A 15,816-nucleotide genomic window follows, 5' to 3' on the forward strand; every position below is an offset into this window, starting at 1 on the left:
GAAATAAACATTTATTGTATGTGCTTCACTTTAGTATATTCAAATAATACAGTATATAAATAAATAAAAAAACATTTTGGCTAAATAATGGTAGAGACTAATAACTGCATTTAACTAAACAATTTTTTATAATTTTAAATTCTAACTCACAAGATAATAAGTAATATATTTATTTAAAAAAATATTTAATTAGGTTTCATAAAATTTGTGATATTAGTGGTGGAACATATGTAGCCGGTACCATGAGGGCTGGTAGATTGATCAAGTCGATAAATGTCCGATATGAATCACTAGAATTAAAATGTATTCAATAAATTATTATATGAATACAATGACTACATATAATATTATAATATATATAACTGATATAAATAATGTTTCATTTTGAATGCTTTAACGTCATATAATTCTGAAATGTTAATAGAAACTTCGAATCCCACATAATTTTTAATTTTATGTAATTTGAATTTGATTACTAAATTTTAATAATCTTAGATTGATGATATATATTTTTTATCACCCCTTAAAGCCATAAAAAATAATTATAAAAAAATTAAAACTTTAATAATTCTAAACGTTATATTTTAAAAGTTTCTATCTAAAACTTATACTGTATATTACTCTATACATATTATACTCTAATAAATAATTACCTTAAAGTCGATCTTAGATATTCAGAGCCAATAGTGCCACCCGTACCAGAATTATGCGATCCGATCATTTTATGTACCATAACGAAATGACAGACTGTTAAATAACTTGAAATTAATAATCATTAAGTATCATAATATGTATATCTATTATATATGTTTTATGCATTATATATTTATTTCAATCACATAAGATTAATGATATTATCAAAATATTACTTTGTAATCTAAAAATAAAATTAATCAGCTACATAATTTTAAATTATTCGTTGTCTATGGTAAGTATAAAAAAATATTATTTTATTTAAATTATAGAACAAATATAATTTTGTATGAAGAATTTGCGTTAATCAATATTATTTAAGAATACAATTAATGCAAATTAAATAAAATAAATGAAAACATAGATATGCTTAAGGTTATAATTATATATTTATAATATAAGCCAAGATCTAATCCACTGGGATTAACGTCCGCACACGTGTCACCATGTGGAGAGAAGTATAAATCACAGATTCACCTCGTGATAATAATTATTGATAAAAACTTAAGGATACATTCAATGGTTCATTTGAAAAAAAAATATAGTATAATAAATGATGATCAATAAATCATTTGAAACTTTTTATATTCTAAGCGGATATAATTTACAAAAATAGGTGTTGAAATTGGTAAAATTTCCCATTTAGGTATATACTGTACATAATTACAGAATAAAACTTGAATAAAAATATTTTATTAGACCTAGCTAATTATTATTTACTATTTAATATACTATTTAGCATTCATTATTCATTAATTATAATTAATAGTTAAATAATAGAATATTTACATCTCCACTTGGATAACATGGTATCGATATCCACCAATGAGTCTAATATTCTGTTGGCTAAAGCATATCCTTTTTCATGTCGGTAAGTACGAAGAATTATAGCACCCTTTAGTGCCTGATGAGTAAACTTTCGATTCCCCTGATCTACCAAACGTTTATGCTGATCACATTTAAATAATGAGTCCATAAGATCTCGACGTTTCTCCAGGCATGATATATCAGTCTAAGTACAATTTTAATGGATTAATTAGTAAACCAGAAGTAATTTAAAGATAATACGTTAAAATGTAAAGTACAAGTAATAATAAAATAATAAAACATCGATACAACTTAAATAATTAAAATGTGTACGCCAGTCTAGAATGATCATACGTCATGTTTTATATAGAACTGTACTTTATTTCAACTTTGTGTCCTGTTGTCCAGACAAACTTCTTTCAGAACACTATATATCCTGTATTTTTTAGTCTTTCCCGAATAATCTGGTTTTTTACCTTATCTACTGTTCATTTATAACTTTTAAATTTATTTTATAAAATATTGTGGTTTTACGAAATTTTTGTATAAAATTATTGACTGGAGTATAAGAATCTATACTTTTCAATTGTATTTTTGGATTCTTGTTTTTACCATAAATATTGCTGCATCACATTATTGTCGGCAACATAGGCGATTTGACATTTTTCAGTTAGTGGTTCAAGTATAGTTAATACCACCCACCCACCTACCAAAAAGTCATACTAGATACAAAACTTACCTAATTTGTATTAAATCATCAATTTTATATAACCTACCGCTGCCAGACGCCAAGACCAAGTACCCACCTATTAAAATGACACCCACCCCAAAGTTGTTGGTGGTTCAGTGAACCACAAAATTCATAATCAAGCCGCCCCTGGTCGGCAATGTAAGCCGTACGTATTTTATTTACAGAACGGTCGCGACTAGTTCGTTATCAAATGTTTATTATTATTATTGTTATTAAATTTAATATTTTATTTTATTTTATCAAATATTTGGAAGATAAACCTTTTAGCACATATATACGCATTCATTTTACAATTTATAATAGATGTTCAAACACAAACACTACACGCACCAAGTTATCTAGGTATACCTTGATTACTCGACCTAAGTGCCATTCCGTGGTAGGTCGATTTGCGGCTTCGACAACAACCTCGAAATTTGGAGATGGTTTTGACCAATTTAACGCGCTTGCAGTGTAGTATTCGCGTGAGCACCGCTTCCAATAAGATTGGTGACACTGTTGTTATAAGTTGCCGTCGATTTAATCGGTTAGTTTGAACATCGATGATATCGAAATCGAACAACGCATGAATCGGTTGTCCTATCAAAAAATATAATCCGGGCGTTAAAGCACCCTGATCATGAGGATCCGAAGAGATGGGTGTGATGGTTCGCGAATTGAGTATATCCTCTATACTAATGTTTGAAATTCCTCATAAGTGAGTACTTCAGTGTCAATGACATGCTTCAGATGAAATGTACTTTTTATTTCTAAATACCGCCGAAATAGAGCGCGGCAGGTGGGTTGAAGTGCCAAGTATATTTTTAATGTGACACAATTCAGTTTTATTCATTGACATCTCAAAGAAAAAACGCTTTCAGATGACGCGCGGCCCCGACGTCGTTTTTACAGTAGTCAGAATAGATATTTGCGGGAATATCGTGACGTACGAAGAAACGCAGTGAGAAATGCGTCTGTGGTTAGATCACTGAAGACCTCCAAATGGACGGCCTTTACACACATGCATACAAACAACGCTAAGTACACCTTTGTTGTTTTTGTTTTTGCGCACGTTTCGTCGACGGTATTTGCTCACCGTGGACGGACCTCCGTAATCCATACTGACGTGCGAAAATGGCTTACGTGGCTGGACGCGAAACAACGGTTGATTGGCCACGAAAAATGGAAAAATCGGATAACGTAAGCTAGGACTCTTTGCATTTTGGCGAGTGAAGAAAAGCGGTGAAACGGATCTAACTAAATGTACGCGCACATACATTTTCAATTCAAACATTTATACATATTAAACCGATTAGTGTGGCAGTTACCGTTACCGGGAATTATACCAATTAAAAATAAAATAAATAATAATACAACACTGATGGACAGTCGACTTAATTTACTACCCAATGGGCAATGAGTAAAACACTCAATTTTTTCGAATAATTCAATTAATTTTCTTTTGATAAATATGTCTGGTACCATTATTTGGATTATTAAAACCATTCGATTATGTTGATAATCGAATCATTCGGTTATTCCTATCCCATTAATAGTATATCCGGTGGCTGCGTGACCCTTGACTGTGATGTCTGCGGACCTAACAGTTGGACATTTGATAACGAGTGACATCGATATGACATGGTGAATTTAAATTATATATGAACGGTTAATCGAACAAAAACTGTTGTCACTCACAAGACAGATGTACAGTTAATGGATCGTCCCATTCGAGTTTTTCGGAACACAATTGTTGCATAAAACATTTTTCCCACAGCATCGACAGACCTAGGCACCGATAGGATCAAATAACCGAGTAATAATAGAAAGCACCTTTCGTTTTGTGGACGACACGTCGCGACGTCGCTTGAACTCGGATGTGATGACGGCGGTACCGGTCGGTTATTTTAGAAAAGCCGGTTGTCGATAGGCGATACACTGCTGGTTCAAGCTTATCATCACAGGTACGCACTGTCTGATTTGTACGTACCTGCAAAAGCTTTTTGAACGGGTTAATCAGTTCCCAACTGATACAATAAAGAAGATTGAAGGTGATCATTTATCGACATGTGAGGTGTATGAAAGACTAGAAATGTTAAGTGGTACAATAAAAAATCGGAAAAGTCAACATTTTTTTTAATCAGTGCCTCATTATTAGCTATCATTAGCTCAACTTATTTCAGATCTTGATAATAATACTCTGTAAAGCGAAAAAAAATGTATTGAGGCAATGGATGAGTTTTATGACACGTTTTTATCTTATATGGAAAAATTTCGAATGGGATGTTACTTTGAACCACTAAAAGTTTTTCGTTGGATTCAAAACTATAAGAATAATTCAAAAGCTGAATGTAGGTGGTGTGAAATATTTAAAATTCTAGTAAAAAATAACATTCCCATTCAATATGTTATGATTATTTCAGAGTATTCATTGGCTATTCCCGGAACTAATGCTTCGGTAGAAAGAGTATTTTCAAATTAAAACGTTTTATGGTCAGTTGAAAAAAATCGATTTCTTATGAACACAATTAGATCGATAATAATCGTAAAAAACATTTTAAAAATATTTCATGTATAGAATTTCATAAATTTCTTCTAGAATACCCCAAATTATTAAATTGAATTAGTTCTTCATAATAATATGTAATATTTAATAGTGAAAAAATGTCGCAACAATCGTCATCAAAGTGAATTAACAAGTTTTTTAAAATAATTAAAGTACATGAATAAAGGATCTGAGGACATTTTAAAAAATATTAATTTAATTATGTTATTTTATGTTTTTACTATAATGTTTTTATTTATTTTATTTTAATCCTTTATAGTTTAAAAATTATATTTTTTCACAGTTAAAAATCAACAAAAACAAAATATAAAAAATTTAATTTTGTCCTGTATTTAATTTTTTTTAAATATGGTCACTCTACTTTAGTCCAGTAATTTATAATAATAACTAGAGACTGGATTCTCGTGCAATCGCAACTTTTTTTCCTTTGTTTTAAATCATATAAAAACAAATTATAAATCCGAATCATGAGAAGCAGATTAATTTAAACATAGTTTTATTTTGCACGAAATTGCACGTTTTGCACTTTTTATTCTAAATTGCATGATTTTGATTTTCGTTGCATGAAATTGCATATTCTGTATTTTTAAAATTTAACTAGATAATATATATATGTATATAAGTAGCTAGATAGGTATATACAATTATATTACCTACATACAGGTATGTACGTAAATATTTGTTTATTTCAGTTTTTAACTATACAAAAGGAAAAAGTGAACCCAAGCTGCTAATATTCTTAGAATAACATAAATTTATTAGTGTTTCGTGGTAAAAATAAATGATAGCAACTACTAATTAGATAATGAATTAAATCTCCGGCCATTAGCACTTTAGTTTCTGTCTGACTTTGTGTTTGAGTGTTTCTTAAATTGGTTAGTGTCGTGATAGTTTCATTACGAATAATTTACGTAAAAAAATATAAACAAATTTATAAAATGGCAAAAATTGGGTCAAGTCTGTCATCAGCAATTAAAACCTGGATATCAAATTACCCAGAGTTGAAATCTGATGGGAAATCTGTTTTATGCGCTTCTTGTGAAAAATCAATCGGATGTGAAAGGAAATCTCAAATTGATGCTCATTGTAACACTGGTAAGAAACAATATTTTTATTTAAGAATTAGGCATCAATTTTTTATTATTATTTTTCGTTAGCTATTCACCAGAATCAATTAAAACTAATAAAAACAAACCGATACAACAACAAATTACAAATTCTTTTGAAACATCAAGCAGCCAAAACCAATTTTATATTGATTTGTGCCAGGCTTTAGAAGCAAATATACCATTTTTCAAACTGCAGTCCCTTCCGTTTAGATCCTTTTTACAAAAATATACAAATAAAAGTATACCTGACGAGAGTACACTCAGGAGAAAGTATCTGCAAGTTTGTTTCGATTCAACTATGGTTAAAATTCGTCAAAAAATTGGAGAACATTATATATACGTTATGGTCGATGAGACTACTGATGCTAGAGGACTTTATGTATGTAACCTTTTGGTTGGAATTCTTCACCAAGAAATTGATCCCACACCATTTTTAATCGCCTGTAAGGTTCTCCCTAAAACAAATTATGACACTGTCTCTCAATTTATTAACGACAATCTGATGAATTTTTTTTTTACAAAATTCAGATTATCAGTATAAAGTGCTTCTCCTTGTAACAGACGCGGCACCTTATATGATAAAAACTGGACAAGCTTTGAAAACATTCTACCCAAACATGATCCATGTAACCTGTGTAGCCCACGGGTTAAATAGAGTATTAGAAAAAGTCCACGAAATTTTTCCAGAAATAAACAAGCTGGTAAATAATGAGGAAAAAATATTGCTTAAATCACCGCACCGAGTAAAGGTATATAAAAATATTATGGAATGTGAACTACCACCGGAGCCTGTGATCACAAGGTGGGGAACATGGTTGGAAGCAGCTTTATTTTATGCGGAAAATTTTAATAAATTTAAAATATTTATTAATGCATTGGATGAAGACGTACAGACTATCAAAAAATTAAAGAGAATCATAACTTCGGCGTCAATAATTTCTGATTTGACTTTAATAAAATCACATTTGTCAACTTTTCCCCAGACGTTAACCCAGTTAGAAACTCGAAATGTATCCCTCAATAAACAAATTGAAATATTTGAAACTATAGGAGAAAGTCTTAAAAAAATAAATAACGAGAAAGGACAAATTATGGCTCACAAATTTAACTCCGTTGTGGAAAAAAACATAGGTTACGCTCTCATTAAAAAATACAACGATTGCATAAATGGTACGAAAAATATAAATGTTGAACAACAGCCTGCAATCGTCGCTTGCTACAAAATGAGTCCTATCACTTCTGTTGAAGTAGAACGAATATTTTCCAAATTAAAAGACATATTGAGTGATAGAAGGCACAAATTTTCTGCACACAATTTTGAAATGTATAACATTGTAAATTTTAACTCAATAAAAAAATAAATTTTTTTATGTATGTATAATAGTTAAAATTAAAATTAAATAGTTTAACTCTGTTGGTATGGTTTTTTTTATATATGTATATATTTATATTAATCTTTTAATTATTAGTTACTCATTAATTTTTTGCTAATTCTGTAATAGTGTAAAAAACTGGATAAATAAAGTATAATTCAAGCGTTTAAATCAATGTACTTTGAATGTTTACAAAATTTTGGAAAGTATTAAGCGATTTTAAAAAAAAATACATTTTTGCACGATTTAGGCACTTAACTGCATATTTTTGCAATTTTTAAGTTATTAACTGCACATTTTTTTGATTTTTACTGCATGAAAATCCGGTCTCTAATAATAACTATTCCTAAATATAACAATGTTTTTAATTTTATTAAATATACGTCTATAAATTATAGAGTTGAAAAGTTTACAGATCATCGATTGTCCAATTTCAGAATACTTACTCAATTATTCACTTCATAAAACTATAATACCTACTGTGACATTCAACATCTATTTAGGCTTTTTATCACTCATGCAATATGATAAAATTATACAAACAATTCAAAATCCATAAGCTTTAGATTAACTATGTTACATTTTCAATTCATTTAATTTTTATTGCTCTCACACGCACTTATAGGATTTACGCACCTACGGATTTTTTATTCATTACAATAATTCAATGTTAGTCAATGTTAACCATTAGGATTTAAACTGAAAACGTGTCTTGTAATGAATAATTTAAATAAACTATAAAAGCAATCACCAACAACTAACTTGATAATGTAAATAAAAATTGCAGGTATATATAGGTCCTACACCACAAACATCGGTTCTTGGTGATTTAAGAAATTTATTAGCATCTGAATATTAAATTTTAACAAAACAATAAAAACTACGATTTTTGTAGTTAAAAAGTCATAACAATTTTAATTTTTAAACTTAAGGCTTGGAAATTGAATACAACATTTTTTTTAAGATTTTATTTGTAATCAAAAAAAAAAATAAATAAATAAATACTAGATAGTCAAAAAAATAATTTATAAAGGTTACAAAATAAAAATTTGACGAAATCGGATATTACAACAAATTTCCATTAAACGATATAAGTTACTTAGTTGAAGAAATTTTTCAGTTTCGAAATATTTTAATACATTATGTGATGTTAATAGGCATTTAACATTTTCGATGTTACTATATTTTACATGTATTTTTTTAATAAATATTAGGACATTAAATTGTCAACCTATTTTATAATGAAATTTGGTTCTTCTACTATATCAACCGTCTCAAGAGTTATAAATTGGTCTACTCTACCTGTTTCACTAAATCGTTTTTACTAGAGCAATGGTATATTTATTTCAAGTTTGAAAAACAATACAGCAATACTGTCCTCCTATCACTATGGGTATAGGTACCATGAATCTCACCCGATCTAGGAATCTCACTCGTTTTTAAATTAAAATTATATTATAGTATTAATTAAATCTCAATTAAACTGTATGATAAAATAAAGATTAAAATATTAATGGTTTACATTTTAGTTGTAGTCTACTGTAAATTTGAATTAATAATACATAGTAGTTTAAAATACTACTAAAAATACCTCAGTAGATTCTTCTAACCAAAGATCAGCAGCTCTTCTATACTGGTCCCATATGGTATTATCTTGTAGAACCGGCATAGATTCCAGCCAGCGACAGACCAAAGTTAGTAAATTTGGTTCGGTTAAAGTCCGTTCGAATTCTTCTGATTTTTTTCCATTAAAACAATCAGTATATGATTTACAACAATCGACGCGATTTTCCTTGCAAATTAAAAAAAAAAAAAACAATACAATTTATTTTCCATTTAAAACTTTAGCTCTCAATTAGTATATTTTTACTATTAGATTTTACGATTTCTTCTAAAAATTAAATCATATTATATAGAAAATTTTGTAATAATACGTTATATACAAAGACCCCTCTTAGCATTATTGACAAAATAATAGTTTTAATTAAATCAATATCTCTAAATTTTTAAAAATCGAATTCAATATTATTTATACCTAAAATATGGCTGTTAATACTTTCGCTTAAGGAGTAGTAATTTATTCCATTATAGCAGAAAGACAACTGACTATGGCTTCCGTTATGAGACTCTCAGATTTTTATATAAATTTGTTCTTTTAATTCAATTTTCATCGAATAAAATAAATATCAGCAAAATATAATATTTTAGAGAAATATTAAATATATACTTATAACATTGTAATTTTGTTTGTGAAAATTTAAAGTGAATTGTAATTATTAATTTATTATGTAACTCATGTGCGAAGAGGGGTGCATATATATGCTACTGTTGACAAGGGGCTACATTTTTATTTTTCCTAAGGCTTCAAAATGCCTAAATCCGCTCCCATTAACAATCTACAAAAACAAGCATTCCAAAAATATTCGAAAAATTAATAAGCACTATTACTGCAGTGACATAGTTCAGCAAAAATAGTCGTTGATAGATTAAAACCGTGTAATGGAAATAGGTTCCTATTTATGACTCAATTATAGTCTCGAATATCTTATTATAGTGTGTCTACTAATCTGTAGGTTTTCAATTTAGAGTTTGACTTTTACAAAAAAAGAGATTAAGGAACGAATTAAACAATGAGGAAGATTGGGAAAATTTCAAAGATTAAAAATGAGTCAGTCCAACAATGGGAGTATAATAAAAACAATACAATTTAAAATATTTAATAAATCAATATTAACACAATACATAAGTAATGTGTTACAAAAGTGATCTTACATATGATACATTTCATAAAAGTAATTTATACTAAAATATCTTAAAATAATAAAAGAGTTAGCAATGTATTTAATTATATTATTATTCACTGTAATATTCTTATATAATTTTATTTAATTGAACGTTAATTACCTTCATAAAAAGTTCACAGATATTTCTCTCATAATTTTATTTTTTATTTTTTAGTATGAACAGCAAAATAAAAAAATCAATTACAAAATTATATAAAATACGTTAAAAAAAAAAAAATACTATCTAGTTTAAATTGAAATGTACTCCTACTATCTACATTGATGTGGAATTTCGAATATTGAAATTGAGATATAGGTATACCGTTTTTTTAAGTACTTACCATTAGTTAAAATTGATTTTCTAAAAATAAAATATTTGTCAACATATAATAAAAACTGATCTCTGATAGTTTAGGATCATTATACTCGTAAACTATAAACAATCTTTTGAATCTATTAGGTTCTTCACTTTTAATTGTTTATTATAATAATACGATGTAATGTGTAAATTTAATAAAAAATCAAAATCGAAATTGCAAAACTTAATGTAATGTTAAATTGTGAAAACCAACCTAGATTAGGTAATCTATTTGAAGGAATTCAAAGTCTGACTGTTTTCCTCAATTACACAAATATTTATATTAATTTATGATACATTTTATTATAAATAAATAATAATTAGTTATTCCATAAAGTATTTAACAAGTGTTATATTATATTTTATCAGTTAAATATACTCCTAGAAGTATGTTTATTATCATATTCTTAAGTAGTATACCTTTTTCAGTCCGAATTTATTTTCAATCATACGGAATTGGAGACTCTGGAAGCCTGATGCATGTTTCAAGTATCCACGAAATTCAGCAAAATCTGAAGAACTCATAGTCTCCAAAATACTAAAATGTTCTAGTAGTAACTTGATAAAATACAAATATCATAAATTATTGACATGTATATATAATAACCATAACAGTAAATAAGAAAATACATATTTAATACGTGAAAGAAAAATATTGAGAAAAATCTTTGGACTAGTTAAGGATAACATCAGTGGAAAATGGAGAAGAAAAAAATACAAAGCTCGAATTGATATTCCAAAGCACAATCATAAGGGAAGTGATAAAAATCAATGATTCCAATGGGCAAGCCATTCCTGGAGGAAGCAAAATGAATTAATAAAAACAGTGATGGAGCAAAATCTGCGTGGGAAAAGACCAATTGAAAGACACAAAACAAGATGGAAATATTAAGTCAAAAAGAATATACAATCTCTATATGGAGGAACGAATTAGAAAGAAAGAGCAATAGATAAATAAAAATGGAGGAATGGGTATGAGATGGAATGTTCTTGAAAGGCCTTTTTAACCATAGAATAAAACAGTAATTAATACTTGTCGAATGTTGGCTATTCAACCGTTTGCTAATGAAAAAACCTTATAAGTGTAAAACAAATGAATTCTAGTAACATTTCTAATTTTTTTTTCAACGTAAGGATTTTCCTACAGATTTAAAATTCAAAACTTGTTTTTGTTTTGCATAAATTTACCTTAAAAATTGATGAAATTCTACCTAAACGTTTTAGAGCGTTACACATTTCAGTCTCGTTATTCTAAAAATTCCATCAAAATATTTAATTAGAATATTATATTTTCTAAAACTAAATTACAAATTATTTGTTACAAAAATGCAACAAAAATATTATTCGGATACATACCCAAAGATTAGCGACCAATAATTTACAAACAATGTCCATTTCAAATAAAATTTGTTTGAACCATAATTCATAGGCTGAAATAAATAAAATTATAACACATTAAAATAATTAAATTTAAAGCATTTAATTAAGCATCAATGTATGATTTTAATTACTATGTTAAATAATTAAATATTTTTGATAAATTGTATAATATTAAATTAAATTGGTCTTTCATTTAAAACTATGTTTTGTCACAAAAAATATATAATATACCTAATATAAAATAGGTACATATTATTCTTGTATGAAATGATCAACAAAGTATAAAAAATAAATACTGAAGTCTTTGTAAACTGAAAATTATTAAATAATAATTAAAAATATAAAACTGTAATTCTATAAACTCTAAATATTTATTTAACTGAAAAGGTAACTGTAATTATCATCTGATAATAAAAATGTTTTAGGAATCAAGTCATATTTGGATCTTGCAAAATGTTTTCAACATTTTTTGTCTAATCAAAATTATTTCATGGATATTTTACAAGAAAATTTAAAAATGACTATAAAAATTTAAGTCATAAGAAAATAAAATATTTTATAAAATAAATAATGTTATTCTAAATATATTACTGTTAATAATACAAAATAAAACGGTGATAAATAAGAATATTATTATTTGCTATAACATACTTTATTTTAAATTTTTAAAAAATATATAAGATAATTTGTGATGGTTTAATCTGTAAAGTATTATTATTATTTTATTTAAATTTAAATCATCAAACTAGAAAAGTTAATAGTATTTCATATATTGTTTATTTAAATTAAGACATTAAGCATAAATACCTTGATGTGTTATTATGAAGAGATGCTCATCATAAGAAACCCTATCATTTTGTGAGCTTAACATGGTTTGCGAACTTAACAGTTTGTCGAGTTGTAAATAATCAGCATAGCCTTTGGACAATATATTAATTTGTTTACACCTTCTGCTAAATCAATTTAATTTAATTTCACACATTAACAAATTTTAAATTTTATAAGTTATGAAGGGGTTATAAAAATATACACTTACTTCTTTTGCTGATCATTGATTCTGTCTATACCATTCATGTAACTCATTTTAAATTAAATTTTCTAATTTATTACTTATTGACAATAATAATGAAATAACAAATTGTACACTTTTCTATATCCTTCTTTACTGAATGATGAAAAAAACCGATGTCCTACCTACTAGTTTGTAGAAGTAAAGGTTCGCTCGTTTTAGAAGTTAAATATGTAATGTGTAGCGAAAACCCACTGAGGTAAGGCTTATAGCAAAAGCATCAAAGTAATATAATATCTTGTCCAAGGCAACATAATACACTCGTAGGTTCCAAATGAAAGTCCTGCAAGTATTGAGTTATATTTTCACGATTTGTTACATAATATAAATTCATGGGTTTTCTTTAAAATTGCATAGTTTACATAATAACCGATTACGTACGAGTATAACCCCCGTATTATAAACTATCAAACTCAGATTTTTCAAAAATAAATTATAAAACCAAAAAAAAAAATCCCCGACTATGAAAAAAATACTTGATAAAAAAAAATTAAAAAAAACGTGAAACAAAAAAAATTACATGAAATAAACTAAGCAGGGAAAAATTAATTTATGATTACTATTGGTGTTGATTAAATTAACATTAAATTCCGTTATAGTTGGGTGTCCTCTATAATAATGATGACTACATTCAGTTAGTATATTACTGTATATGTAATGATAAAATTTCTTCTTTGGCCATCAAATGTCCATGTTTTAATTTTATAAAACTGATTCTTAGTGTATTTATTACTGTCTATGCTGAAGTCGTAGTTTAACTATTATTGTTAATTTATAAAAGGATAGGTTTAATTGTTATTGAAAAGAAAGCCTTGATAATTTTTACTACATAAAAATTAAATCAAATAATAATCTTTTAGAACAACGACTGGCTTATTTTTAAAAAATCACTCTGTATACAAATATATCAATTTACCCTGTCTTTTCATCAGTTTGACCTGTACCTTATATGTGTGTGTATATATATATATATATATATATATATATATATATGTATATTTGTACTATGGCTTCTGTCTAAAGTATACAATGTGTTGTCTATTGATATCATAAAAATGACATACAGTAAATACGATATCAACACTAAATAGATACATAATTTATTTAATGTAGTATTTCTTGATATACATAACAGATGCGTGCATGCATATTTAATTAAAAAACTAGTAGGCCGAGGTGTTTAATAATTTCAAAGTTCTTAGACAGTAAAAACATACCCAAAATCTATTCTTTTGTCTACTTACTGGCAAATTAGTCAAGAATTTTTATTTAAAAAAAAATCATAATTCAATATTAAGTACTTATTAAATAATAAATAAATACTTTTTAAAAGTATACTTTAAAACTTTACAAGACTACCAAATAGAAAGTATTTAATAACCGTAATACATAATAAGTAGCAGTGGCGTATACAGAAAATATTTTCGGGAGGGGCTATTATGGACAGAGTTAAATTACCACTGCTGTCTAAGAATTACTAACAAAACACAGTAGGTAGGTACTTATCTACATTTAATTTACAGAATTTCTCAAAAAGATTTGACGTTGAACGCAAATTATAATTAAGTATAAATACCCATTGAAATATAATATATGTTTAAAAAAATTTTTAAGTTTTTTAAAACATTTCGGATGGAGGCTGTAGCCCACTAGGCCCCCCTATATACGCCACTGATAAGTAGGACTCGGATGTTTACGAATTTGCAAATATTTTACTATTAATCCAAATTAAATACAAATTTGATTCACGTTCTACTGCATAGGTCTCCAACTTTTTTTTATGGCCGGTCAATTCTGAGATACGCTTTGACATCGCAGGTCTTTATTTTTTAAAAAAATAGAGATGTAACGAAATTGAAGAATAAATTTATTTAGATTTTAAAAAAATGTATATTTATTTAAATACGATTAAGTTACACAAATAAACATAAGTTTGGAAATGCTTGTATTTTAAAATTTTTTGATAGTTTGCATCTAACTTTATTATTCCAATCAACAACGTCACTAATAAATGTTCGTCGTTTAAGTTTGTTCCATAGGTACTGAAATTCGACGTATTTCAATTATGAAAACGTCTGTTCATATAAGTAAGTGGAGCTTTATATTGAAATAATTTTTCATGCACATTTTTTCTGATATGGAATTATATTGACAAAATATCAGTAAGTTATAGTCCCCTATTCTACTGAATCAAAAAATACTATTTTTATTTTGCATATTTTTGCAAACTTTATATTTTTTAAATGCATATTATTGGAATTTTAAGAATATAAATGTATATTTCAGTACATAATAGAAATATTTAAAAATAATTTAAATCAACATGTAGGTAAATGATAAATTATATAGGTAATTGTACATATATAATCATCAAAAAATATGCATCATTTTTAGATTCAAATTTGATCAAATTAAAAAAACCATTGTATTACAACATAACACTCATATTCTAAATTAGTATATGTATAATATTAAAAAAATATAAAATTAACATCTAATTTTTTTTTTTTTTTATTTTAAAAGTTTTACTGATAATCTTGTAATCTAAACTTAATGATACTTACAAATACAGTTTCACATTAACAAATATATTCATCTTATATAAATAATTGAAACGTAATCTATAACATAGTGTAGTTTTACAACTAATTAAGGTATATAATGCAAATATAAAATTACAATTTACAGTTGAAAAATCCAGTTGTCGTAGGGATGACTTGATGTTGGAGAGATTCCAATAAATATTAAAATTGTTATCCTTTTGATTTGGACAAGTTTTAAATTAGATTGATAATTTTATGTAATTTTAAATAGAGGGAATTTAGAAATCATTGTGAAGTGTCATTGTATCAGTTGCAATTACCAAGTATCATTGTATAAATAAAATAACATAATAATATTTAAAACTGAAGGTAAAATAAATTTTATTCTGCCAATTTTGTTTTTTA

The 15,816-nt window shown here is 26.7% G+C and overlaps 1 protein-coding gene across 2 annotated transcripts; it reads right to left on the minus strand.

Annotated features, from left to right (window-relative positions):
- Positions 1 to 24: 24 nt before the first annotated feature.
- LOC112679688 (tryptophan 2,3-dioxygenase) lies at positions 25 to 13,122 on the minus strand. Of its 2 annotated transcripts, none has more exons than XM_025549583.1 (9): positions 12,836 to 13,122; positions 12,607 to 12,752; positions 11,776 to 11,849; positions 11,608 to 11,670; positions 10,840 to 10,977; positions 8,870 to 9,070; positions 1,483 to 1,705; positions 654 to 747; positions 25 to 290 (listed from the first exon to the last, which is right to left on the minus strand). In XM_025549583.1, the coding sequence occupies exons 1-9, from the start codon at positions 12,880 to 12,882 to the stop codon at positions 197 to 199; spliced, it is 1,080 nt and encodes a 359-aa protein (XP_025405368.1). In that variant the 5' UTR covers positions 12,883 to 13,122; the 3' UTR covers positions 25 to 196. The 2 variants fall into 2 exon arrangements, with proteins under 2 accessions (XP_025405368.1, XP_025405369.1); XM_025549584.1 differs by having other exon boundaries at positions 12,607 to 12,749; positions 12,836 to 13,120.
- Between the last annotated feature and the right edge of the window lie 2,694 nt (positions 13,123 to 15,816).

This window comes from Sipha flava, unplaced genomic scaffold (assembly GCF_003268045.1).
Source record: "Sipha flava isolate LNK unplaced genomic scaffold, YSA_version1 166_pilon_pilon, whole genome shotgun sequence".
Lineage (NCBI taxonomy): Eukaryota > Metazoa > Arthropoda > Insecta > Hemiptera > Aphididae > Sipha > Sipha flava.